General features: G+C 42.6%; 1 protein-coding gene and 1 long non-coding RNA gene across 5 annotated transcripts; one reads left to right on the plus strand and one right to left on the minus strand.

The window, feature by feature from the left end:
* Positions 1–226: 226 nt before the first annotated feature.
* Positions 227–9157, minus strand: LOC121584254. The gene is made up of 3 exons (XR_006003686.2): positions 8751–9157; positions 861–996; positions 227–640 (listed from the first exon to the last, which is right to left on the minus strand). It is a non-coding gene; the product is annotated as an uncharacterized LOC121584254 (long non-coding RNA).
* Positions 9158–14624: 5467 nt separating this feature from the next.
* On the plus strand, positions 14625–26032 carry LOC121585204 (volume-regulated anion channel subunit LRRC8A). Of its 4 annotated transcripts, XM_041901641.2 has the most exons (10): positions 14625–14724; positions 15563–15688; positions 18224–18276; positions 18393–18466; positions 21569–21713; positions 21896–23059; positions 23345–23638; positions 23805–24029; positions 24315–24605; positions 24924–26032. In XM_041901641.2, the coding sequence occupies exons 5-10, from the start codon at positions 21576–21578 to the stop codon at positions 25197–25199; spliced, it is 2388 nt and encodes a 795-aa protein (XP_041757575.1). In that variant the 5' UTR covers positions 14625–14724; positions 15563–15688; positions 18224–18276; positions 18393–18466; positions 21569–21575; the 3' UTR covers positions 25200–26032. The 4 variants fall into 4 exon arrangements, with proteins under 4 accessions (XP_041757575.1, XP_041757574.1, XP_041757572.1 ...); XM_041901640.2 differs by lacking the exons at positions 18224–18276; positions 18393–18466 and having other exon boundaries at positions 20187–21713; XM_041901638.2 differs by lacking the exons at positions 18224–18276; positions 18393–18466.
* The last annotated feature ends 278 nt before the right edge of the window (positions 26033–26310 follow it).

The following is a 26310-nucleotide window of genomic DNA, read 5'->3' on the forward strand; positions in this document are numbered from 1 at the left end:
CTTATGTTCCCTTTATCTAATATTAGGTTTTGGTTGAAGATCTGATAACATTCAGTATCACAAATATGCAAAAGTAGAGAAAATTAGAAAGGGGGCAAATACTTTTTCATAGCACTGTATGTATATTTTTAACATACTCCATAATTGACTTTTGAATTGATCCATCACACAAATTATGGCAATGTGTAACCTATTAATAGTTGACATTTATTAGTATACCTGAAACTTTAACAAATACTGTACATAATGAATAAATACAAATTGTATTATTATTATTATTGAATACATTCTAAACAACTTTAAAAATACCCAGGAAGCATCAAAAGAAAGTCAAAGTTTACATTAGCACAGAAAGTCTTTCCTTCACCTTGTCTTCAATGTTCGCAAAGTATTTCATTTGGGCGAAAAGTGCTTTGGCAGCTTGAAACTCTCCTGTTGAAAAGGAAAATTACTGTATATGGAGCAAAAGCAAAAGAAAGTTCAACCATGTGACTCACAAGCACATCTGAAAGCATCTGAATAAATACCAGAAGACTGAACAGTGAGTAGAAGGGAGAGAAACATAACACTTTAGTATCTGAGGGCAACATCCCTTTGTGCAGCGATGCATCTATTTGTTCAGTCAAGTCTTTCAATTTCTCTGCAAGTAAAAGGGGTAAAAAAAGTGTAAATACATTTTGCATTGAAGTGCAATATGGTACAATTTCCAAAAATCACATCCGTGAGCATATCAAAGCCATTACTGGAAAAATAAACAATACACTGATCAATTTTGTTGAACTCACTTCCTGCCGATTCAAATCAACATATTCATGAAGAAAAATAAGTAGGCTGAGTAAAATGACTTTTTGAACCCACACCTTTCATAGAGGCACCTATCTTGTCCAATTCTTCTTTGCTCTGTTCCTCATCCAGTGCTTCGTTGATCTCCATAAGAAACATAGGATTGGCCCCAGTATCCATCCCCTCCTCTATGTACATGCCCTTTAGCTCCAGCTGAAATAGAAGCAGGAAGTCACTTACAAAGACTGATTCAACCTGGAAGGGAAGACAACATTCCACCGGTTGTCACAGATAGCAGGAAGTCACATAAAAAGACAGATTTAAACTGTTCATTTTCTGACATTGAAGGGAACACAACATTCCACCAACTGTCTGGGATGCTACAAAAACAACAAATTAAAAGTCTAGACGGACTGATGGGGGCTTTGTGCTGCTGATTGCTATGTGGGGGGGTCAAGGCTGGGTAAATGTAAAATACTTTGTGACAAATTTTAAAAAATGGTTAAGCTACATAAATACTATTTGATTGATTTAATTGGTTTTAGAAAAGGGACTTAAGTGAAATGGTGCTAACATTAATTCAAAATGGGTCTATTTTAGGGCTCTCCAACCCTGTTCCTGGAGAGCTACCGTCCTGCAGGTTTTCGGTCCAACCCCAGTTGTAACTAACCTGACTCAACTAATCATTAGAATCATGTGCGCTAGATTAGGGGGGTTGGAGCGAAAATCTACAGGCCGGTAGCTCTCCGGGAACAGGGTTGGAGAGCCCAGGGGCCTCATTTATCAACCGTGCGTAGGCACAAACGTGTGTGTAAGCCATGCGTGTGATTTCAACGCAAAGTGCGCATATGAACGTTTGAGTACATTTATGCACAGCCATGAGCATGCGTAAGCACAGTGCCAAGTTGTGGAATAAGCTGAAATAGCCGAATCCACTAATTTGAAGGGGTGTCCACATACTTTTGTATATATAGTGTACACCCATATACATACACTGCTCAAAAAAATAAAGCGAACACTTAAAACAACACAATGTAACTCCAAGTCAATCACACTTCTGTGAAATCAAACTGTCCACTTAGGAAGCAACACTGATTGACAATACATTTCACATGCTGTTGTGCAAATGGAATAGACAACAGGTGGAAATTATAGGCAATTAGCAAGACACCTCCAATAAAGGACTGGTTTTGCAGGTGGTGACCACAGACCACTTCTCAGTTCCTATGCTTCCTGGCTGATGTTTTGGTCACTTTTGAATGCTGGCGGTGCTTTCACTCTAGTGGTAGCATGAGACGGAGTCTACAACCCACACAAGTGGCTCAGGTAGTGCAGCTCATCCAGGATGGCACATCAATGCGAGCTGTGGCAAGAAGGTTTGCTGTGTCTGTCAGCGTAGTGTCCAGAGCATGGAGGCGCTACCAGGAGACAGGCCAGTACATCAGGAGACGTGGAGGAGGCCGTAGGAGGGCAACAACCCAGCAGCAGGACTGCTACCTCCGCCTTTGTGCAAGGAGGAGCAGGAGGAGCACTGCCAGAGCCCTGCAAAATGACCTCCAGCAGGCCACAAATGTGCATGTGTCTGCTCAAACGGTCAGAAACAGACTCCATGAGGGTGGTATGAGGGCCTGACGTCCACAGGTGGGGGTTGTGCTTACAGCCCAACACCGTGCAGGACGTTTGGCATTTGCCAGAGAACACCAAGATTGGCAAATTCGCCACTGGCGCCCTGTGCTCTTCACAGATGAAAGCAGGTTCACACTGAGCACATGTGACAGAGTCTGGAGACGCCATGGGAAAAGTTCTGCTGCCTGCAACATCCTCCAGCATGACCGGTTTAGCTGGCGGTGGGTCAGTCATGGTATGGGGTGGCATTTCTTTGGGGGGCCGCACAGCCCTCCATGTGCTCGCCAGAGGTAGCCTGACTGCCATTAGGTACCGAGATGAGATCCTCAGACCCCTTGTGAGACCATATGCTGGTGCGGTTGGCCCTGGGTTCCTCCTAATGCAAGACAATGCTAGACCTCATGTGGCTGGAGTGTGTCAGCAGTTCCTGCAAGAGGAAGGCATTGATGCTATGGACCGCCCGTTCCCCAGACCTGAATCCAATTGAGCACATCTGGGACATCATGTCTCGCTCCATCCACCAACGCCACGTTGCACCACAGACTGTCCAGGAGTTGGCGGATGCTTTAGTCCAGGTCTGGGAGGAGATCCCTCAGGAGACCATCCGCCACCTCATCAGGAGCATGCCCAGGCGTTGTAGGGAGGTCATACAGGCACGGAGGCCACACACACTACTGAGCCTCATTTTGACTTGTTTTAAGGACATTACATCAAAGTTGGATCAGCCTGTAGTGTGGTTTTCCACTTAAATTTTGAGGGTGACTCCAAATCCAGACCTCCATGGTTGATAAATTAGATTTCCATTGATAATTTTTGTGTGATTTTGTTGTCAGCACATTCAACTATGTAAAAAAAAAAGTATTTAATAAGATTATTTAATTAATTCAGATCTAGGATGTGTTATTTTAGTGTTCCCTTTATTTTTTTGAGCAGTGTATATATAATATATATATATATATATATACACACACACACACACACACACATACATACATACATACATACATACAGCCATATATATACACCCACACATACAGTGGCTTGCGAAAGTATTCACCCCCCTTGGCATTTTTCCTATTTTGTTGCCTTACAACCTGGAATTAAAATTGATTATTTGGGGGTTTCTATCATTTGATTTACACAACATGCCTACCTCTTCGAAAATGCAAAATATTTTTTATTTTGAAACAAACAAGAAATAAGACAAAAAACTGAAACTTGAGCGTGCATAACTATTCACCCCCATACCACAGATTCTCAATTGGATTGAGGTCTGGGCTTTGACTAGGCCATTCCAAGACATTTAAATGTTTCCCCTTAAACCACTCAAGTGTTGCTTTAGCAGTATACTTAGGGTCATTGTCCTGCTGGAAGGTGAACCTCCGTCCCAGTCTCAAATCTCTGGAAGTGTGAAACAGGTTTCCCCTCAAGAATTTCGCTGTATTTAGCGCCATCCATCATTCCTTCAATTCTGACCAGTTTCCCAATCCCTGCCGATGAAAAACATCCCCACAGCATGATGCTGCCACCACCATGCTTCACTGTGGGGATGGTGTTCTCGGGGTGATGAGAGGTTTTGGGTTTGCGCCAGACAGAGCTTTTTCCTTGATGGCCAAAAAGCTCAATTTTAGTCTCATCCTATGGACAGATACTCCAACCTCCGCTGTGGAGCTCCTTCAGGGTTATCTTTGGTCTCTTTGTTGCCTCTCTGATTAATGCCCTCCTTGCCTGGTCCGTGAGTTTTGGTGGGTGGCCCTCTCTTGGCAGGTATGTTGTGGTGCCATATTCTTTCAATAAAAAAAAAATTTGATTTAATGGTGCTCCGGGGGATGTTCAAAGTTTCTGATATTTTTTTAAAACCCAACCCTGATCTGTACTTACATTTACATTTTATACATTTTCGTCATTTAGCAGACGCTCTTATCCAGAGCGACTTACAAATTGGTGCATTCACCTTATGATTTTTTTTTTTTTAATTGGGGGGGTGGGGTAAGGCGGGGGTAGAAGGTTTACTTTATCCTATCCCAGGTATTCCTTAAAGAGGTGGGGTTTCAAGTGTCTCCGGAAGGTGGTGAGTGACTCCGCTGTCCTGGAGTCGTGAGGGAGCTTGTTCCACCATTGGGGTGCCAGAGCAGCGAACAGTTTTGACTGGGCTGAGCGGGAACTGTGCTTCCGCAGAGGTAGTGGGGCCAGCAGGCCAGAGGTGGATGAACGCAATGCCCTCGTTTGGGTGTAGGGACTGATCAGAGCCTGAAGGTACGGAGGTGCCGTTCCCCTCACAGCTCCGTAGGCAAGCACCATGGTCTTGTAGCAGATGCGAGCTTCAACTGGAAGCCAGTGGAGTGTGCGGAGGAGCGGGGTGACGTGAGAGAACTTGGGAAGGTTGAACACCAGACCGGCTGCGGCGTTCTAGATGAGTTGTAGGGGTTTAATGGCACATGCAGGGAGCCCAGCCAACAGCGAGTTGCAGTAATCCAGACGGGAGATGACAAGTGCCTGGATTAGGACCTGTGCCGCTTCCTGCGTAAGTAGAGCATGAACCTACAGGATCGGGTCACCGCCTTGATGTTAGCGGAGAACAACAGGGTGTTGTCCAGGGTCACGCCAAGGCTCTTTGCACTCTGGGAGGAGGACACAACGGAGTTGTCAACCGTGATTGTGAGATCATGGAACGGGCAGTCCTTCCGCGGGAGGAAGAGCAGCTCCGTCTTGCCGAGGTTCAGCTTGAGGTGGTGATCCGTCATCCACACTGATATGTCTGCCAGACATGCAGAGATGCGATTCGCCACCTGGTTACTTCTCCATAACTTTGTCCCTGACCTGTTTGGAGAGCTCCTTGGTCTTCATGGTGCCCCTTGCTTAGTGGTGTTGCAGACTCTGGGTCCTTTCAGAACAGGTGTATATATACTGAGATTATGTGACACTTAGATTGCACACAGGTGGACTTTATTTAACTAATTATGTGACTTCTGAAGGTAATTGGTTGCACCAGATCTTATTTAAGAGCTTCATAGCAAAGGAGGTGAATACATATGCACGCACCACTTTTCCGTTATTTATTTTTTAGAATTTTTTGAAACAAGTTCTTTTTTTCATTTCACTTCACCAATTTGGACTATTTTGTGTATGTCCATTACATGAAATCCAAATCCATTTAAATTACAGGATGTAATGCAACAAAATAGGAAAAATGCCATGGGGAATTAATACTTTTGCAGGGCACTATATATATATATATATATATATATATATATATATATATATACATACACACACACACAGTATCTCACAAAAGTGAGTACACCCCTCACATTTGTGTATATATTTGAGTATATCTTTTCACGTGACAACACTGAAGAAATGACACTCTGCGCAACAATGTAAAGTAGTGAGTGTACAGCTTGTATAACAGTGTAAATTTGCTGTCCCCTCAAAATAACTCAACACACAGCCATTAATGTCTAAACCGCTGGCAACAAAAGTGAGTACACCCCTAAGTGAAAATGTCCAAATTGGACCCAAACTGTCAATGTTTTGTGTGGCCACCATAATTTTCCAGCACTGCCTTAACCCTCTTGGGCATGGAGTTCACCAGAGCTTCACAGGTTGCCACTGGAGTCCTCTTCCACTCCTCCATGACGACATCACGGAGCTGTTGGATGTTAGAGACCTTGCACTCCTCCACCTTCCATTTGAGGATGCCACAAAGATGCTCAATAGGGTTTAGGTCTGGAGACATGCTTGGCCAGTCCATCAGCTTTACCCTCAGCTTCTTTAGCAAGGCAGTGGTCGTCTTGGATGTGTGTTTTGGGTCGTTATCATGTTGGAATACTGCCCTGCGGCCCATTCTCCGAAGGGAGGGGATCATGCTCTGCTTCAGTATGTCACAGTACATGTTGGCATTCATGGTTCCCTCAATGAACTGTAGCTCCCCAGTGCCGGCAGCACTCATGCAGCCCCAGACCATGACACGCCCACCACCATGCTTGACTGTAGGCAAGACACACTTGTCTTTGTACTCCTCACCTGGTTGCCGCCACACACGCTTGACACCATCTGAACCAAATAAGTTTATCTTGGTCTCATCAGACCACAGGACATGGTTCCAGTAATCCATGTCCTTAGTCTGCTTGTCTTCAGCAAACTGTTTGCGGGCTTTCTTGTGAATCATCTTTAGAAGAGGCTTCCTTCTGGGACGACAGCCATGTAGACCAATTTGATGCAGTGTGCGGCTTATGGTCTGAGCACTGACAGGCTGACCCCCCACCCCTTCAACCTATGCAGCAATGCTGGCAGCACTCATACGTCTATTTCCCAAAGACAACCCCTGGATTTGACGCTGAGCACGTGCACTCAACTTCTTTGGTCGACCATGGCGAGGCCTGTTCTGAGTGGAACCGGTCCTGTTAAACCGCTGTATGGTCTTGGCCACCGTGCTGCAGCTCAGTTTCAGGGTCTTGGCAATCTTCTTATAGGCCAGGCCATCTTTATGTAGAGCAACAATTCTTTTTTTCAGATCCTCAGAGAGTTCTTTGCCATGAGGTGCCATGTTGAACTTCCAGTGACCAGTATGAGGGAGTGTGAGAGCGATGACACCAAATTTAACACCCCTGCTCCCCATTCACACCTGAGACCTCGTAACACTAACGAGTCACATGACACATGGGAGGGAAAATGGCTAATTGGGCACAATTTGGACATTTTCACTTAGGGGTGTACTCACTTTTGTTGCCAGCGGTTTAGACATTAATGGCTGTGTGTTGAGTTATTTTGAGGGGACAGCAAATGTACACTGTTATACAAGCTGTACACTCACTACTTTACATTGTAGCAAAGTGTCATTTCTTCAGTGTTGTCACATGAAAAGATATACTCAAGTATTTACAGAAATGTGAGGGGTGTACTCACTTTTGTGAGATACTGTGTATATTATATACAGTGGGGAAAAAAGTATTTAGTCAGCCACCAATTGTGCAAGTTCTCCCACTTAAAAAGATGAGAGAGACCTGTAATTTTCATCATAGGTACACGTCAACTATGACAGACAAAATGAGGGGAAAAAATCCAGAAATTCCCATTTTAGGATTTTTTATGAATTTATTTGCAAATTATGGTGGAAAATAAGTATTTGGTCAATAACAAAAGTTTCTAAATACTTTGTTATATACCCTTTGTTGGCAATGACACAGGTCAAACGTTTTCTGTAAGTCTTCACAAGGTTTTCACACACTGTTGCTGGTATTTTGGCCCATTCCTCCATGCAGATCTCCTCTAGAGCAGTGATGTTTTGGGGCTGTGGCTGGGCAACACTTCATCTGACCATATGACATTCTCCCAATCCTCTTCTGGATCATCCAAATGCACTCTAGCAAACTTCAGACGGGCCTGGACATGTACTGGCTTAAGCAGGGGGACACGTCTGGCACTGCAGGATTTGAGTCCCTGGCGGCGTAGTGTGTTACTGATGGTAGGCTTTGTTACTTTGGTCCCAGCTCTCTGCAGGTCATTCACTAGGTCCCCCCGCGTGGTTCTGGGATTTTTGCTCATCGTTCTTGTGATAATTTTGACCCCACGGGGTGAGATCTTGCGTGGAACCCCAGATCGAGGGAGATTATCAGTGGTCTTGTATGTCTTCCATTTCCTAATAATTGCTCCCACAGTTGATTTCTTCAAACCAAGCTGCTTACCTATTGCAGATTCAGTCTTCCCAGCCTGATGCAGGTCTACAATTTTGTTTCTGGTGTCCTTTGACAGTTCTTTGGTCTTGGCCATAGTGGAGTTTGGAGTGTGACTGTTTGAGGTTGTGGACAGGTGTCTTTTATACTGATAACAAGTTCAAAAAGGTGCCATTAATACAGGTAATGAGTGGAGGACAGAGGAGCCTCTTAAAGAAGAAGTTACAGGTCTGTGAGAGCCAGAAATCTTGCTTGTTTGTAGGTGACCAAATACTTATTTTCCACCATAATTTGCAAATAAATTCATTAAAAATCCTACAATGTGATTTTCTGGATTTTTTTTCCTAGTTGTACCTATGATGAAAATTACAGGCCTCTCTCATCTTTTTAAGTGGGAGAACTTGCACAATTGGTGGCTGACTAAATACTTTTTTTCCCCACTGTATATATATATATATATATATATATATATATATATATATATATATATATATATATCTCTTATGTAACTATACCAAACATAACATATCATACTAATTTGAGTGTCCCGGATTTACATTTACTATGTTACGTCTAGTCTATGAGACCAGGATGGACTAGGTTGTGTGCGTGTGTGTGTGTGCACAAACATAGTTTATGCGTTAGAAATGCGATATGATCACTCACCAATCCATCATCTGGAAGAAGGATGCTCCCTCATTTGGAGGCTGGACAAAGTTACAATATAAACATTAGAAGGCTGGAGTTTGTTCAACAGACTGTCCACAGTTCCAACAGTTCTGCTTCACAGAAGCTGTGCAGAAAGTCCTTTGCAGTGAATTGACATGTTTCATCTTGTTGTTGTTGTGCCTCGTGCCCTTACTGCTAGTGAAGGTGGGAGTTGTTGCATAGCGAAGCCTTAGATACGCATTGTCTGTTCGCCAATAATTTGGGTGAATGCTGAAGAGCCTGTGATGTGCAAATAATCCGCAAATTGTTCAGTGACAGCATTGTTGCCAGCTAAAAACGTGGTTAGCTCGCTGGTTATGAGGCTACGTCTTCTTCTTCGATGAGGTTTAACGGCGGTTGGCATCCAATAAATGTTGCATTACCGCCACCTACTATACTGGAGTACAACTCCCTTATACTTTGCTTGAAAATATATATATACAGTGGGGAGAACAAGTATTTGATACACTGCCGATTTTGCAGGTTTTCCTACTTACAAAGCATGTAGAGGTCTGTAATTTTTATCATAGGTACACTTCAACTGTGAGAGACGGAATCTAAAACAAAAATCCAGAAAATCACATTGTATGATTTTTAAGTAATTAATTTGCATTTTATTGCATGCCATAAGTATTTGATCACCTACCAACCAGTAAGAATTCCGGCTTTCACAGAACTGTTAGTTTTTCTTTAAGAAGCCCTCCTGTTCTCCACTCATTACCTGTATTAACTGCACCTGTTTGAACTCGTTACCTGTATAAAAGACACCTGTCCACACACTCAATCAAACAGACTCCAACCTCTCCACAATGGCCAAGACCAGAGAGCTGTGTAAGGACATCAGGGATAAAATTGTAGACTTGCACAAAAGACCTCTACATGCTTTGTAAGTAGGAAAACCTGCAAAATCGGCAGTGTATCAAATACTTGTTTTAAAAAAAGTATTTAGTCAGCCACCAATTGTGCAAGTTCTCCCACTTAAAAAGATGAGAGAGGCCTGTAATTTTCATCATAGGTACACGTCAACTATGACAGACAAATTGAGAAAATTTGTAGGATTTTTTATGAATTTATTTGCAAATTATGGTGGAAAATAAGTATTTGGTCACCTACAAACAAGCAAGATTTCTGGGTGTCACAGACCTGTAACTTCTTCTTTAAGAGGCTCCTCTGTCCTCCACTCGGTACCTGTATTAATGGCACCTGTTTGAACTTGTTATCAGTATAAAAGACACCTGTCCACAACCTCAAACAGTCACACTCCAAACTCCACTATGTCCAAGACCAAAGAGCTGTCAAAGGACACCAGAAACAAAATTGTAGACCTGCACCAGGCTGGGAAGACTGAATCTGCAATAGGTAAGCAGCTTGGTTTGAAGAAATCAACTGTGGGAGCAATTATTAGGAAATGGAAGACATACAAGACCACTGATAATCTCCCTTGATCTGGGGCTCCACGCAAGATCTCACCCCGTGGGGTCAAAATGATCACAAGAACGGTGAGCAAAAATCCCAGAACCACACGGGGGGACCTAGTGAATGACCTGCAGAGAGCTGGGACCAAAGTAACAAAGCCTACCATCAGTAACACACTACGCCGCCAGGGACTCAAATCCTGCAGTGCCAGACGTTTCCCCCTGCTTAAGCCAGTACATGTCCAGGCCCGTCTGAAGTTTGCTAGAGTGCATTTGGATGATCCAGAAGAGGATTGGGAGAATGTCATATGGTCAGATGAAACCAAAATAGAACTTTTTGGTAAAAACTCAACTCGTCGTGTTTGGAGGACAAAGAATGCTGAGTTGCATCCAAAGAACACCATACCTACTGTGAAGCATGGGGGTGGAAACATCATGCTTTGGGGCTGTTTTTCTGCAAAGGGACCAGGACGACTGATCCGTATAAAGGAAAGAATGAATGGGGCAATATATTGTGAGATTTTGAGTGAAAACCTCTTTCCATCAGCAAGGGCATTGAAGATGAAACGTGGCTGGGTCTTTCAGCATGACAATGATCCCAAACACACCGCCCGGGCAACGAAGGAGTGGCTTCGTAAGAAGCATTTCAAGGTCCTGGAGTGGCCTAGCCAGTCTCCAGATCTCAACCCCATAGAAAATCTTTGGAGAGAGTTGAAAGTCCGTGTTGCCCAGCGACAGCCCCAAAACATCACTGCTCTAGAGGAGATCTGCATGGAGGAATGGGCCAAAATACCAGCAACAGTGTGTGAAAACCTTGTGAAGACTTACAGAAAACGTTTGACCTGTGTCATTGCCAACAAAGGGTAAATAACAAAGTATTGAGAAACTTTTGTTATTGACCAAATACTTTTTTTCCACCATAATTTGCAAATAAATTCATTAAAAATCCTACAATGTGATTTTCAGGATTTTTTTTCTCATTTTGTCTGTCATAGTTGACGTGTACCTATGACGAAAATTACAGGCCTCTCTCATCTTTTTAAGTGGGAGAACTTGCACAATTGGTGGCTGACTAAATACTTTTTTCCCCCACTGTATATATATACAGTGAGGGAAAAAAGTATTTGATCCCCTGCTGATTTTGTACGTTTGCCCACTGACAAAGAAATGAGTCTATAATTTTAATGGTAGGTTTATTTGAACAGTGAGAGACAGAATAACAACAAAAAAATCAGGAAAAACGCATGTCAAAAATTTTATAAATTGATTTTCATTTTAATGAGGGAAATAAGTATTTGACCCCCTCTCAATCAGAATGATTTCTGGCTCCCAGGTGTGTTTTATACAGGTAACGAGCTGAGATTAGGAGCACACAAGGGAGTGCTCCTAATCTCAGCTTGTTACCTGTATAAAAGACACCTGTCCACAGAAGCAATCAATCAATCAGATTCCAAACTCTCCACCATGGCCAAGAACAAAGAGCTCTCCAAGGATGTCAGGGACAAGATTGTAGACCTACACAAGGCTGGAATGGGTTACAAGACCATCGCCAAGCAGCTTGGTGAGAAGGTGACAACAGTTGGTGCGATTATTCGCAAATGGAAGAAACACAAAAGAACTGTCAATCTCCCTCGGCCTGGGGCTCCATGCAAGATCTCACCTTGTGGAGTTGCAATGATCATGAGAACGGTGAGGAATCAGCCCAGAACTACACGGGAGGATCTTGTCAATGATCTCAAGGCAGCTGGGACCATAGTCACCAAGAAAACAATTGGTAACACACTACGCTGTGAAGGACTGAAATCCTGCAGCGCTCGCAAGGTCCCCCTGCTCAAGAGAGCACATATACAGGCCCGTCTGAAGTTTGCCAATGAACATCTGAATGATTCAGAGGAGTACTGGGTGAAAGTGTTGTGGTCAGATGAGAACAAAATCGAGCTCTTTGGCATCAACTCAACTCGCTGTGTTTGGAGGAGGAGGAATACTGCCTATGACCCCAAGAACACCATCCCCACCTTCAAACATGGAGGTGGAAACATTATGCTTTGGGGGTGTTTTTCTGCTAAGGGGACAGGACAACTTCACTGCATCAAAGGGACGATGGACAGGGCCATGTACCGTCAAATCTTGGGTGAGAGCCTCCTTCCCTCAGCCAGGGCATTGAAAATGGGTCGTGGATGGGTATTCCAGCATGACAATGACCCAAAACACACAGCCAAGGCAACAAAGGAGTGGCTCAAGAAGAAGCACATTAAGGTCCTGGAGTGGCCTAGCCAGTCTCCAGACCTTAATCCCATAGAAAGTATGTGGAGGGAGCTGAAGGTTTGAGTTGCCAAACGTCAGCCTCGAAACCTTAATGACTTGGAGAAGATCTGCAAAGAGCAGTGGAACAAAATACCTCCTGAGATGTGTGCAAACCTGGTGGCCAACTACAAGAAACGTCTGACCTCTGTGATTGCCAACAAGGGTTTTGCCACCAAGTACTAAGTAATGTTTTGCAGAGGGGTCAAATACTTATTTCCCTCATTAAAATGCAAAACAATTTATAATATTTTTGACATGCGTTTTTCTGGATTTTGTTGTTGTTATTCTGTCTCTCACTGTTCAAATAAACCTACCATTAAAATTATAGACTGATCATTTCTTTGTCAGTGGGCAAACGTACAAAATCAGCAGGGGATCAAATACTTTTTTCCTCACTGTATATATATATATATACCCTACCATCTAACACTACACTCACAAAAAAATAGAATAATAATAATATTAATAAAATAACACCACCCTACTCCACTATTTAAATATATTTAATCCTACCTCAGGCCAACAACCTGAAAGGATGGGACACCACCACTTAACACACCGTGGAACTCTTCTGATGTCAAGTCTCGCACACTCAAATACCTCTCTGCAGCTGCCACCACAACCTCAATTTTCTGCCACTTACGTTCCATCCCTGCAGTACAGTTGATAACCATTGCTATAAATGCTAAAAATCCAATCTTACTGAAACATATATCACTTCTTGGCCTATCCCTCTGTACTGGTACAGTTCTACTACTCACACCACTCTTCTCAGGATCCCTCCCCCTTGACCCATCTTCCTCTACTTTCTTCACTGCCTCATCATATGACAACTTCTGCACTACTATAAACCTGGAATCCTCAACCTGCCTCTCTTGCATGGGACATCTCTGATCCCCAGCCCCATTGGCACCCCTACAATTAACACATACCACTACTTTCCCCAATGCTACACATTCCTTTGTCTCATGCCCTTCATGCACACTTCTCACACCTAGGAACCTCCCTCCTACACGCTACTGCCACATGCCCATAAGCTTGAAACCTGTAACAACGTAACGTATTCGGCACAAAAACTCTTACAGGATAACTTATATATCCTAACATCACTTTGTCGGGCAAAGACTCAACATCAAAACTCAAAAGAACAGACAATAACTATTCTGTTTCACCACTCACGCCACCCTGTTTGCGTCTCACCAAACGACAAGCATCACAAACAGTAATCACTCCTTTCAATGGCGCCCTTTTCTTGAGAGCGAACCAATTCACAATTCTTTCCCCCATTTGTTTAACTCTGAGCGCCTTCTCCCTCTGACCAACAGAAACACAAACAATTATCACTAGACCACTTCTGGTTACCCTCACCGATTCCACTATACCCAACGCTTTTTTCACCCAACCTGAAACCACAAATGGATCAGCCAAAAGGCAAGGGCCCACTCTTTCCAAAAACGTCACTCCTACTCTACTGTCAGACTCATCTTTATCCTGACACTCTGTGCAAGCCTCAGGCTCCGTGTACTTCACCACACCTACCACCTCTGATACTTCACCCTCATTCTTCCTCCCTCTCTCGCTTAGACCTCCTCTGCCTCTCTTTTTCCCTCCATTCCACCTCCATCATCTAAGTATACTTCTCCTTATGATAATACTGCACTTCTCCTGACATACATCTGTTTCTTGCTTTCTCAAGGGACGCCATTTACGAGGCTCTGCCTTTACCACACTTTTTCCCATCCCTCTCTCCTCCTGTCTTCAGCTCACTCTGCTTATACTTTCTACCATTCTTCTTTAACAAACCATCTCCCTTTTCCCGCCATTTTCCCCCGACTCAATCTCACTCTCTTTACATTTACATTTTAGTCATTTAGCAGACGCTCTTATCCAGAGCGACTTACAGTTAGTGGGTGCATACATTTTCACTATTCCTCTCTCTCTCTTAGACCTCCTCTGCCTCTCTTTTCCCCTCCATTCCTCCTCCGTATCGCTGGTTATGATCATCTCAAAACATAATCATAGAGCATTTCCTAGAGAAGCAGATGTTTCTTCTTCTACGGTGTGACAACCAACAAAAAGCGTACTAGTGCCACCTATAGGAAACTGGCATAGGTGCAGGCTGTAGTGCTCTGTTAAAGACAACAGATGAACAGAAGACAAGCTACCCCCACACCAAAATGTATTTCTGTTAGCCTGTGGGGGAGCTAAACTGAGTAAGTTTTCTAGTAAATAGACTCTAGTTAGCTAAAACGATAGTCAACACAGGCCTTAATTCTCTGGAGTTGTTTGTACTAATGCCGGTCAATGTAACGTTAGTGTGCTGGCTATGCTAGCTAGCTAACATGCTGACAAATCTCAGTTAGAAAGCTAAGTTATCCAACTAGATAACCATCTTAGCTATTTTAGCTGCAGTAGTAGTTAACTAATGTGATGCAAGCTATCACTAATATGATTATTATGATAACGTCAAACACTGGCTAATTGTCAGTCGATTATAGCTAGCTAGCAGTTGAACTTCACAATGGTCTGCGCACAATAGACCCACAGATAGAACAATGCGAAAGACCGGTTTTATCTGGCATGACTTGGCCAGCTAGCATGGTGATGTTAGCTAAGCTAGCTTTGCCATTAATTTAATGACAAGACAAAGGCTAGCTAGCTATTATTTCACCGTAGAAATTGCATTTGTCTTTAGAATTTTGTGAGACTATAACGTTACTTGTATCATTTTTGTCCGATTTTGCAAACTTCATCTAACATCATCAGACTACTGAATAAACTACTGTTAGCTATGTCATGTGACGTTAGTGTCACCCTTCAAGTGCTTAAAAAAAAGTATTAAGGAATGGGATGTTCGATTTATGTAAGCTTAAGCTATTCGTGTTATACACAAGTATAATTATTGCAAGTCTGTTTGCTAGTGAGTTTGTCTGATAGGTATGAATTTACTTGCATACGGTAGCTAACCCCAGTACTACAAGACCAGACATCATGAAAGAGTTGCTTGCTAGTCCTAATTATTCTTCGCTTCTCTTTTCCTTTTGTTTTCAGATCAGCCACCCACCCATTCCTATGGAGATAAAAGAGACCTGGGCTCATGAGGATTGCTGGGAACACACCGAGTGGGATATCCACCAAGCACTGGAGGACAGATAACACTGCACTACCACCACTGTGGTAAGAGCATCAGATGTTTTGATACCTGCACAATTCACATAAATCAGGCTAATCTCCCAGAGATGTCCTCTAGACATTCTTTATTTATTTACTTGGTTTTCTATTCTCTGTACTCTTATCAGAATGCTTGTGTACTTTGTTTTACACAAGAATACGAAGTTGAGTCATATATTTGGCTACGAGTCCCTCACCGAGTGCTGATTAATTTAGGTTCTAATGGCCCTGTAGAAAGAAGTCTTACCACTCAGTGCTTTTTATCAGCACTCTAATGGGATGTCTGGTCTCATAATAGGGTGAATTGGGCTGAATTGTGGTGATGTTGTGTGTGGGAGTAGACTTATATGGGAGGTCCGACTGTGCTGGGCTAGTCTGTGGTGGGGCCAGGCAGGCATCAGACTTCTCATCTCCACAGGAAGTCTGTTCTGTCTGTCTTCCTCGCTGAACAGATGAGTGCCAAGTGATGAGGGGCAGGGATGGTACCCTACATTCTCAGGAATTTGTTCTTTAGAATATGTTCCAAAAACGTTTCTTCAATCCTACAGCATTGTATGTACTTTATTATTTATTGGCAACGTTGCAGCAGTCATTTTGGAACAGGTTCTAAACAACTAAATAACATGTTCCTGAAAATATAGCCTAGTCTAATGACCATCCAGAGAGGAGAAGGGCCATTAGGTGAGGGCCAGGGTACAGACAAATGTTTCTCCAAGCAGGGAGACAGCCAAGGGTAGGAGACAGTGTTAGGCCTACTGTGAGACGGGCTGGAGACAGCCAGCGCTGCCTCCTCCTCTAAGGTAAACAGGATCTCCTCCTGAAGGTCGTTGGAGCGTTCCTCAAGGCCACTGGAGACAATGCCCTGGGTTTTATTATCAGAAACGACTAAGAATAGAGAGCAAGGTGGTTGTCGTGCTTTTGGTTTGTGTTTGGACCAGACGAGCCAAAACGGAAGATTCCTCTATAGAAGTGTTACGGTTGTGAAGATAATGTTCTGGAAGGGTGTGGCACGTGAGTGACAGAGGGAGGAGGGGTGGGGGGCGCACATGGTAAAATGTCTGAGGTTTCTCAGCCTGTCTGTTATGGAACTTTTCAAGATTTTGAGTTCTAGGCCTAGCCCTAAATAGAGAAGACATATTTTGTACGCTTTTCACAAATGGAGACTTAATGTTCTACTGTAATTTATTCCAGATTTTGTTAGTTTTGTTATTTTAAAATATGGAATACTGGGCATATAGGATAGACTAGCTAGACTACAAAATAAATGTACTCATACATGTTATTCGATCATTTCAACCAAACTGCTCGCACGCGTCAGCAGGCTTCTCCATAGCCAGGCGCTAAAATAGAACTTGGTTCTATTTCAGATGCTTGACGCGCTGCAAGTCCCGCTTCTCCCATCTACTCATTGGTTTTCACGAGCATACTAACCCACGTGGGTGAATAAAATATGAACGAGGAGAGACTAATCAAAGAAAACAAACTAAAAACTAACTAGATTTCCCTTTTTATCTGTGGATTAATTGTCGGAGTAGACAACACATGATTTTGTGACTCAAATAGGGTCAGAATTCTACAAAGATCCAGCAAAAAAAAAAAGAACCATATGCATTTCAGTTAAAATAACAACCCAATGTTTATCTCCCAGGACAAATTAGCTAGCAACAGCAAGCTAGCTAAATGTCCATGAGTGTTTCATGTGTCTTTTGACCTCTCCCCAAATTAATATAGTTGGTTTTGGGATTTTAACCTCCGTGTCTTGAATGCGTCTGGTGGGGAAAGACAAAATCAACATGTGCACAATGGCACACGCGGGGTCAGTTTGGTCAAGGTGTCAGTGTTTCTTTCTTCATAATTGAAGTGATTTACAAGGTGGACCACACACTTAAATGACTAATCTAACCACTTATAAATTAGAAAATTAGATTACTGCTAAACTGACTTTGGTCTTCTGAGACATAGTGTGTGTTTGCCAGGGTAATGAAGATGCTGTCCAATACCTGCCCTATGGGAGCTAGATTAATTGGACCTGTTTAACAATGGTGAAATCAATAGCAAAGCAAACCCCAGTGTAATGCATCAGAGATTCAGGTGTCAGAACATGCACGTGATTGTCAGTCTTTTCATTTCATTGATACACCTTTCAAATGATCCATTTAGTATTTTCTGATGGATGACCTAACATGATGCCATTGATTTATGCTGCTGCCACTATAGGATATTTAGTACACATCACATTCATTCAACATAGAATGCTATGGTAGTCTTCATTGAGTTGAGTGTTAAATTGCTAAAAGAATGTAGCCTGTTATTCATTGCAGTAGCTAATCTATATGTTCCATATGCCATTATTATTTGTTATGGCATAATAGGGGCTTTCCATATTTTTGTTATTGTATTGGAGGTGGAGCCCACCATTATAAATGGCAAGTATTTCAGAAAGTTTCTTGATATTCTGTAATTTGATCATAAGATAACTTTGAACTTGAACAGATCATGAAACAGGCTGTGTTTCAAAATTCATACTTGTGTTCTATTTAGAGCGTATAGCAAGTACGGACGTCAACTGTCATTTTTCAAGTACGATTCCAAAAGTAAGTATGTGAAAAGGCAAGTATGGACTTAGTTTACCGGAAGTTCCATAAGCGTACTTGGCAGGTCTGGATAACAAAGCACGCGTGGGAGCATACTTTTTTGTTCCCTTCACCAGGGAGGCTATCCCATAACACCTTGCGACGCAGCGAAAATCAATTTCCAGAGCATTAAGGAATAACTTTGTAAAATGTAAGTATTACGTTTTTATTCAACAAATGTTCAACAAATTACTTTCATATGAATTTTGAATTTAAATGTTGCGTCACTGGTGTTTATCAGCCTGCTAGCCAAGATAGTTAGCTCGTCGGACGTCATAGGTAGCTAGCAGGTGATCTCCTCAGTGTTGCCAACTAATTTTCAGGGGAAGTGGCTAGAGACAGGTCGATTTGTTGCTAAATGACGTTGTGATGTCATTACGTAATAACATAAAACTGTGTCATTACGTAGAATACACGATAACGTTACTCAAATTGACTGGCCAAACCTGGTCAACAAATATGATTTAACATTTGTTAGTTTAGATTTGTTTTTATTATTATCACATTTTTATTTGTAAAAGTAATATAAACACAACACATTTTATATGATCAGATATTTTTATTTTTAAACAACACATTGAATTATTGAACAATTACAAATAACACATTATTGAACAATTCTATTTTATTAATTTTCTTATTAACTAGTAAATCTACGCATTCTGAACAATTATAGTTTTAAGCAGTGTATTGGTAGTTAGTTAACATGCTACCTAACTGATCAACAATTATAGGTACAAGCTAATAACAAGGTATATATATGCTATCTTATTGAACAAGCAACTTAACCCAAATAATGATGTGTGCGCTAGGCATCTCTCTCCAGCTCTCTACAGGTTGTTGTGCTGCTTGGCTGGCCTGCTGCTGCCTGTGCACGAGCTGAGCGCCTGCTGCTGACGTCACTCTCAATGCACTTTTGCAGCAGGCACGTGTGTTGTGACAGAGAGTTTTTGTGTCATTTAGAGGGAAAATGCGTGCATTTTAGCGTTTGAGTCACTTTTCAAAAGTTGCTAAAAGTTCCAAATAAAATGTTTAAAGTAGCTAAATTTGTTGCTAGGTACTGTTTGAAAAAAAAGTTGGCAGGGTAGTCTGAAAAGTTGCTAAATCTAGCAACAAAATTGCTAAGTTGGCATCACTGCTCGTCCTGCTTATCAGCTGTTTAGAGATGAGCAACTAAACTAACTAATCGTAAAGTCAGCAATGTGTCAAATGTCAAGATCCAGACAGTTTTTTAAATCCTGAATTGGTATACTTGCTAGCCAGCTAATGACAAATGTAGCAAATTGTTTTTTGCCCATTTGTTTTCAGGGACAGATGGCAACTTATGCTTTCTTTTCACCCCATGGCATTGGCTTGGCAGGACAAAAGTTGTGAACCACAACTGATTCATCTAGGCTTGCTAGCCAGCCAAGTTATTTTTGCATTCTTTCATGATCGTTCAATACATGCATGTAGTGTCTGTTTACCTAACATTAGCTGACTTTCTTCTTGTCATTTTCCTCTCCCCTCTTGTGTTGCACCATTTGCATATAAAGAACATTTGTTGAATTATGAAATGATCAACTAAAAGTAAATCGGTGACAACTTGATCAAGCCTATGAATATGCAAAACTGTTTACAAAACCATTGCACATTAGTAAAGGTAGTTGTGTTTCTAAGCAACTTGAACTAGGGGTGTGATCATGAGTCCAAACTAAAACGAGAGTTTCTATTGGACAAATTCGGGTAGGTTCCGCCCCGTTTTGTTCCGTTTGCTTCCATTTAAGAAACGTTTTGCAACAGAATCGGCAGAATTAATACACCCCAGCACTGAAATTTGAGCAGTAATGTTAATTTCTCCACCCTTTATGTTTCTGCTCTGTTCTCCTCAGGTTGAAGCACATCCCACCCTAACACCCAGACACATGTAAAGACCTTGGAAACCTGCCGTAAAATCACACTATCCCTGGAGTTAATTTCAGCAGTGTGCAACATCACTACATTAGATCACAGTAGATCCACACATTTTATTCGCTATCATGTAACTTATGAAGCTCATTCTAAAATACAGTGAATTCTGTCCCAGGTGCAAGTTTTTATTCCTGCCCTGCACAAACACCTTATTCAACTATTCGTGGTCTAGAAGTTAAACGAGAATTAGTTGATTGAGGTGTTAGTGAAGGGCTGGAACAAAAACCTCTAAACTCCTGTCCTGTGTAACAAAATAATAATAAATAATAATAATTGGCTGTCATGACAAAATTTGCCCTCATGTACTGAACAAGCTTTTAAATGTTGGAGGTTCATCTCCTTGAGATGTCCCTCACTTGGGGATGACTTCTCTTGTACAATGGACTGTGTTCTAAGGATTCATGCACAGATACAGGAAAACAAATAAAAGTGATAATATTTATAAAAAATGACAAGCGTTGATGTCTCCCCACGGTTCTGGTTTTGAGGTTTGGGTATCTGGGGGCTGCAGTTAATCTGTCTAATTCCTTGCAAGGAGAGAGAAATGCATTCATAATATTACAATGGTGTAATTATTTAATGTAATTCCTGTTTGATATGCATGCATATAATTAAATTGGACACGTTCTCCTTTATAATGTGTTTGTTTTGTATCCAATGCATTTACACGTAGTTTACATTAGGATGAAGTAGCCTAGGCCTTCTAATCTAGTTATATTGCATCATCACTCCAATCAATATTAGTTATTAATGCATAAGGTGAATATAAAACCAAGCTGTCTTGAACATCATATGCATGGATGTTATGAATTTAGCACTGAAAGCCTGCTCATTAGAAATAAAACACCAGCAGAACTAATGCAATGTTAGATTCACAGTGAAACACCAATATTCTGCCTATTTATCATTCTTAAACAGTAAGCAAAATAGCTTATTTTAAATTATAGTTACCTGTCATACGTCCACAACGATGTAGCAGCAGACCAAGCAATGTGTGAGAGGAGGACCCCACATAAAATTATTATTCTGGTTGGTGTTAGCTTAATTCACTAACAAGTACTGAGGAGAAAGATTCTGTGTAAACAAATGTAGCTAGCTGGCTACGTGATGATGCGGTTTCCTGTTTAGGTTAGTCCCGTCGAAGTACGTTTTAAATGTTAACGGATTTTAAGCACTGGGCATTCTCCATACTAGACAGTATGCTCTCTCAGGTGTTCTTGGAAGTTCACCGTTGAAAGAACGGGTGAACGCAAGTGCGCATTTTCAAACACAGCTGTATGTCATACTACTCTCCTCTTCCCAGGTAAACCATGATCCCCATCACTGAGCTGCGTTACTTTGTAGACTGTCAGCCGGCCTACCGTATCCTGAAGCCATGGTGGGACGTCTTCACTGACTACATCTCCATAGTCATGCTCATGATCGCCGTGTTCGGGGGAACGCTGCAGGTCAGTGAGCGGACATTCCCTTTTTTTCTATGTACTTGATCTTCTTTTTGTCTAGCTCCTGTTACAATTCTAATTCAATTGTATTGTTATATGCACAGGATACAGCGTAATGTACACCGTACAATGAAATGCTTACTTTATTATTTTCGATGTATCTAAAATGCTCTCGTTTCACTCTACAGGTCACCCAGGACAAGATGATCTGCCTGCCCTGCAAGTGGGTGGTCAACCAGACCTGCAGGAGGTATTTCAACGCCACCCTGTCAGCCCCGCTGTTGTTGGAGCCCAAAGGGATCCAATACAACCTGGATCGCCACCAGTACAACTATGTAGACTCCGTCTGCTACGAGAACCGCCTGCACTGGTTCGCCAAGTACTTCCCCTACCTGGTGCTACTCCACACCCTCATCTTCCTGGCTTGCAGTAACTTCTGGTTCAAGTTCCCCCGGACTAGCTCCAAACTGGAGCACTTTGTGTCGATTCTCCTGAAGTGTTTTGACTCTCCCTGGACCACCAGGGCTCTGTCTGAGACGGTGGTGGAGGAGAGCGACCCCAAGCCGATGAAGATGAATGGCTCAATGGATAAGAAGGTGTCGTGTATCAGCGAGGATGTGGAGGCTAGCGTCCCCATGCTCCAAAGGACAAAGTCTCGCCTGGAGCAGGGTATTGTGGATCGCACTGAGACAGGGGTCCTGGATAAGAAAGAAGGTGAACAGGCAAAGGCCTTGTTCGAAAAAGTGAAGAAGTTCCGCATACACGTGGAAGAGGGAGACATTGTGTACAGGCTCTACATCCGACAGACTATTATCAAAGTCATTAAGTTCATTTTGATTATCTGCTATACAGGGTATTATGTGCACAATATTCAGTTCAGCGTGGACTGTAGTGTGGATATAGAGAGCCTCACGGGGTACAGCATGTATCATTGTGCTCATCCTCTGGCCACGCTGTTTAAAATCCTAGCCTGTGTCTACATCAGCTTAGTGGGGGTTTACGGCTTAATTTGCATGTATACCCTCTGTTGGATGCTACGGCGCTCGCTGAAGAAATACTCCTTCGAGTCGATACGAGAGGAGAGCAGTTACAGCGACATACCGGACGTAAAGAATGACTTTGCTTTCATGCTGCACATGATCGACCAGTACGATCCACTGTACTCCAAACGCTTTGCCGTCTTCTTGTCTGAAGTGAGCGAGAACAAGCTGCGGCAGCTCAACCTGAACAACGAGTGGACTCTGGACAAACTGAGGCAGAGGATCACCAATAACTCCCAGGAGAAGCTGGAGCTGCACCTGTTCATGCTGAGCGGCATCCCAGACACAGTGTTTGATCTGATAGAGCTGGAGGTAGTTTGTGTAGAATTACCTGTGTTCCTTGTTGTCTGTGCCTTTGTTTTGTCTATTTTTTAATGCCCACACTGTAGCAACTTTGTGATTTGTTGTACAATTTAGGAAAAGCACTTTCACATCTGAGTCGGCTTGTTGCAGGTGTGTGGGAATAATTAGATGATATCTTAAAAGAAGAGAGAAACTCGCACAGTGCTCTTGTCTGTGTCACTTCAGTTTATTGGGCTTAGGTATCGGCCTTTCAGCCCAAATGTATTACTTTTGTTATTATTGATATTATTCTAGGTGCTGAAGCTGGAGCTCATCCCAGACATCACCATCCCTCCCATCATCGCCCAGCTGGTCAACCTGAAGGAGATGTGGCTGTACCACACCCCGGCTAAGATCGAGGCTCCGGCCCTGGCCTTCCTCAGGGAGAACCTTAAGTCCCTCCACATCAAGTTCACGGACATCAAGGAGATCCCTCTGTGGATCTATAGTTTGAAGAACCTGAGCGAGCTGCACCTGACGGGGAACCTGAGTGCAGAGAACAACCGATATATTGTTATTGATGGGCTACGGGAGCTGAAGAGGCTCAAGGTAAAATGCACTTTCACAGACTAGCACACTCATCGATAGTCCTTATCCGTGAGGCCTTTTTTAGCACCTACTATTGTTATTTTAACTGCCTTGTATTTCTTTCACCTTATGTATGTAGAGCTTTGAGTTTTCTCTAATGCTATAATTAAATGCATTTATTATTAAGGTCCTCCGGCTGAAGAGCAACTTGACCAAGCTACCTCAGGTGGTGACGGACGTGGGGGTGCACCTCCAGAAGCTGTCTGTTAACAACGAGGGCACCAAGCTGATTGTTCTCAACAGCCTGAAGAAGATGGTGAACCTGACTGAACTAGAGCTGATACGCTGTGATCTTGAGCGCATCCCACACTCCATCTTCAGCCTGCACAACCTGCAGGAGATTGACCTCAAGGTAATTTGTAATTGCTGTTTGTTACAATCAGTGTACTTTTACATGTTCTCACACATTTTATTATGCGATTGTCTTGTTTTTATTCATCTTGCTGATTTTATTATGTAAAGTGACTTTGGTTTCCCGGACACTAAGTCTAGTCCTGGTCTAAAAAACATGCTCAATGGAGATTCTCATTTGGAATTGTTTTTTAGTCTAGGACTAAGCTTAATCTGTGTCTGGGAAACTGGCCCTGGATGTTTTGAAAAGTATGAATAAAATGTATTATTATTGTCATCATTGAAGGACAACAACCTGAAGACCATCGAGGAGATCATCAGCTTCCAGCACCTGCACCGTCTAGTCTGCCTTAAACTCTGGTACAACCAGATTGCCTACATTCCCATCCAGATCGGCACCCTCAACAACATGGAGAGGCTCTATCTGAACAGGAACAAGATCGATAAGATCCCCAGTCAGCTTTTCTACTGTCGTAAGCTACGCTTCCTGGACCTGAGCCACAACAACCTCACCTACATCCCAGCAGACGTGGGGTACCTGCAGAACCTCCAGTACCTGGCAGTCACAGCCAACAGAGTGAGTTCTTTCGTTTTCAGCTTTGGTTTGTTGGACTAAACATTTCTGAGGGTTTTAAATACAATTTATTCTGGATGAATTATTTCTGAGGAATGTGTTTACTTATCTGAGAACTGTGAATCAAATCGCATTAACACTGTGATTTGGGTTTCATTTATTTGTTTATGTTTTCTTAGTCTGTTATGACTAGGAGGTTTAACACCTGGTGTTTTGTCTGATAATGACAGTTTTACACATTGTAGTGTTTGTGTCACATATCCACCTGATACTATCTCTCTATCCTACTTCTCCCTTTTTTCTACCTCTTACCCCATTTAGATCGAGACCCTGCCCAACGAGCTGTTCCAGTGTAAGAAGCTCCGTACTCTGAATCTGGGGAACAACTGCCTGACATCTCTGCCGTCGCGCTTCGGGGAGCTGACGGGGCTGACCCAGCTGGAGCTGAGGGGGAACAGGCTGGAGTGTCTGCCCGTGGAGCTGGGGGAGTGCAGGCAGCTGAAGAGGAGCGGCCTGGTGGTAGAGGAGGACCTTTTCAACACCCTGCCCACCGAGGTGAAGGAGCAGCTGTGGAAGGTGGACAAGGAGACGGCCTGAACAGATAAGGGTCGGAGGTGGATGTTAACTAAGTTGAAACAGACACAGGCAGGACCCCTGGAGGACTGGAGAAGACTACACAGAGCCAGACAGCTCGCTTTGACTCTACTGCAGGGCTGCTTTTCAAGGGAATCTATGCTAATGTCCCACCGCCATGTTACTTTTTTTTCCTGCGAAACCGTTTTAAAATGCAGTTTTAAAAGGGACATTGTTAAGGTAAAGGGTTATGTTTTACAAGATGTGTGCGCGTTGAATGAGATGAGATATCATTTTGACTGTGTTGCATATGAGGTTGCAAAATGCAAACGCGATATTCCTGTAAGAGAAAGGACTTAAATAATTAGCCAGCAGATGCATTTTCTGGTGGGCAGTGTTATTGTCATTCAGACAGGGTATATTATCCTGCTATACCATATCGTAACCCACTTATATAACACAATACAGTAGACCACCCTTGATCCAGATTCTCTAGGGTAATAAGGGACAGTTAGAGATTTACGGAACAGGGACATGGAGAAAAATGGGGGAGGGACTCGGACCATGCTTTTTAAATTTCAGTCGCAGGGAGGGTTTAGAATATTTTTTTGGTGTCCTGTAATTTGTAATTGATTAAATGATATTTAATCTGTTTTAGAATTAGATGCTTATTATATAACGATTATATAATCTCAATCAAATTATCCATAGTTTATAGGCCTAGGCTATACGAAATGCATGCTTGGAGAAGCACAGGGCAAAGTTCTATTTGTAAGGAAATTAACTTCCTGAGTGTTTTGTGCTGCTCTGATGGTGTAAATAAAACTAGGATACACTGCAATGGATATTCCAATCAAGAACCCTGCTCTGCTCTTGCTGATCGAAACCTTTGTGTGCTGTCTAACCAATGGCTGTGCTGTGCAAGGTGGCAGTTCAGGAGGCGAGTCAAAGGCTTCTTCTGAAAATAATTTTTGATTAGTTTTTTTTTTTAAACACTGGTGCACGCAGACTACTGCTGTCCTGTTCGGTTTGAGAGGGAGAGCGTGAATATTAGGAAGACCGGAGGTTAACTTTGATAGCTTGCTACTTTCATTTTAATTAAAACTATTTGTATGCTGCTGAAAGTAGGCTAATT

This window comes from Coregonus clupeaformis, chromosome 16 (assembly GCF_020615455.1).
Source record: "Coregonus clupeaformis isolate EN_2021a chromosome 16, ASM2061545v1, whole genome shotgun sequence".
Classification (NCBI taxonomy): Eukaryota; Metazoa; Chordata; class Actinopteri; order Salmoniformes; family Salmonidae; genus Coregonus; species Coregonus clupeaformis.

Coding starts and splice junctions, on each gene's coding strand:
- LOC121585204 (XM_041901641.2), top strand. CDS start 21,576: ATGATCCCCATCACTGAGCTGCGTTACTTTGTAGACTGTCAGCCGGCC. Junction 23,639..23,804: donor GGGAGCTGAAGAGGCTCAAG/GTAAAATGCACT, acceptor TTTATTATTAAG/GTCCTCCGGCTGAAGAGCAA. Junction 24,606..24,923: donor TGGCAGTCACAGCCAACAGA/GTGAGTTCTTTC, acceptor TACCCCATTTAG/ATCGAGACCCTGCCCAACGA.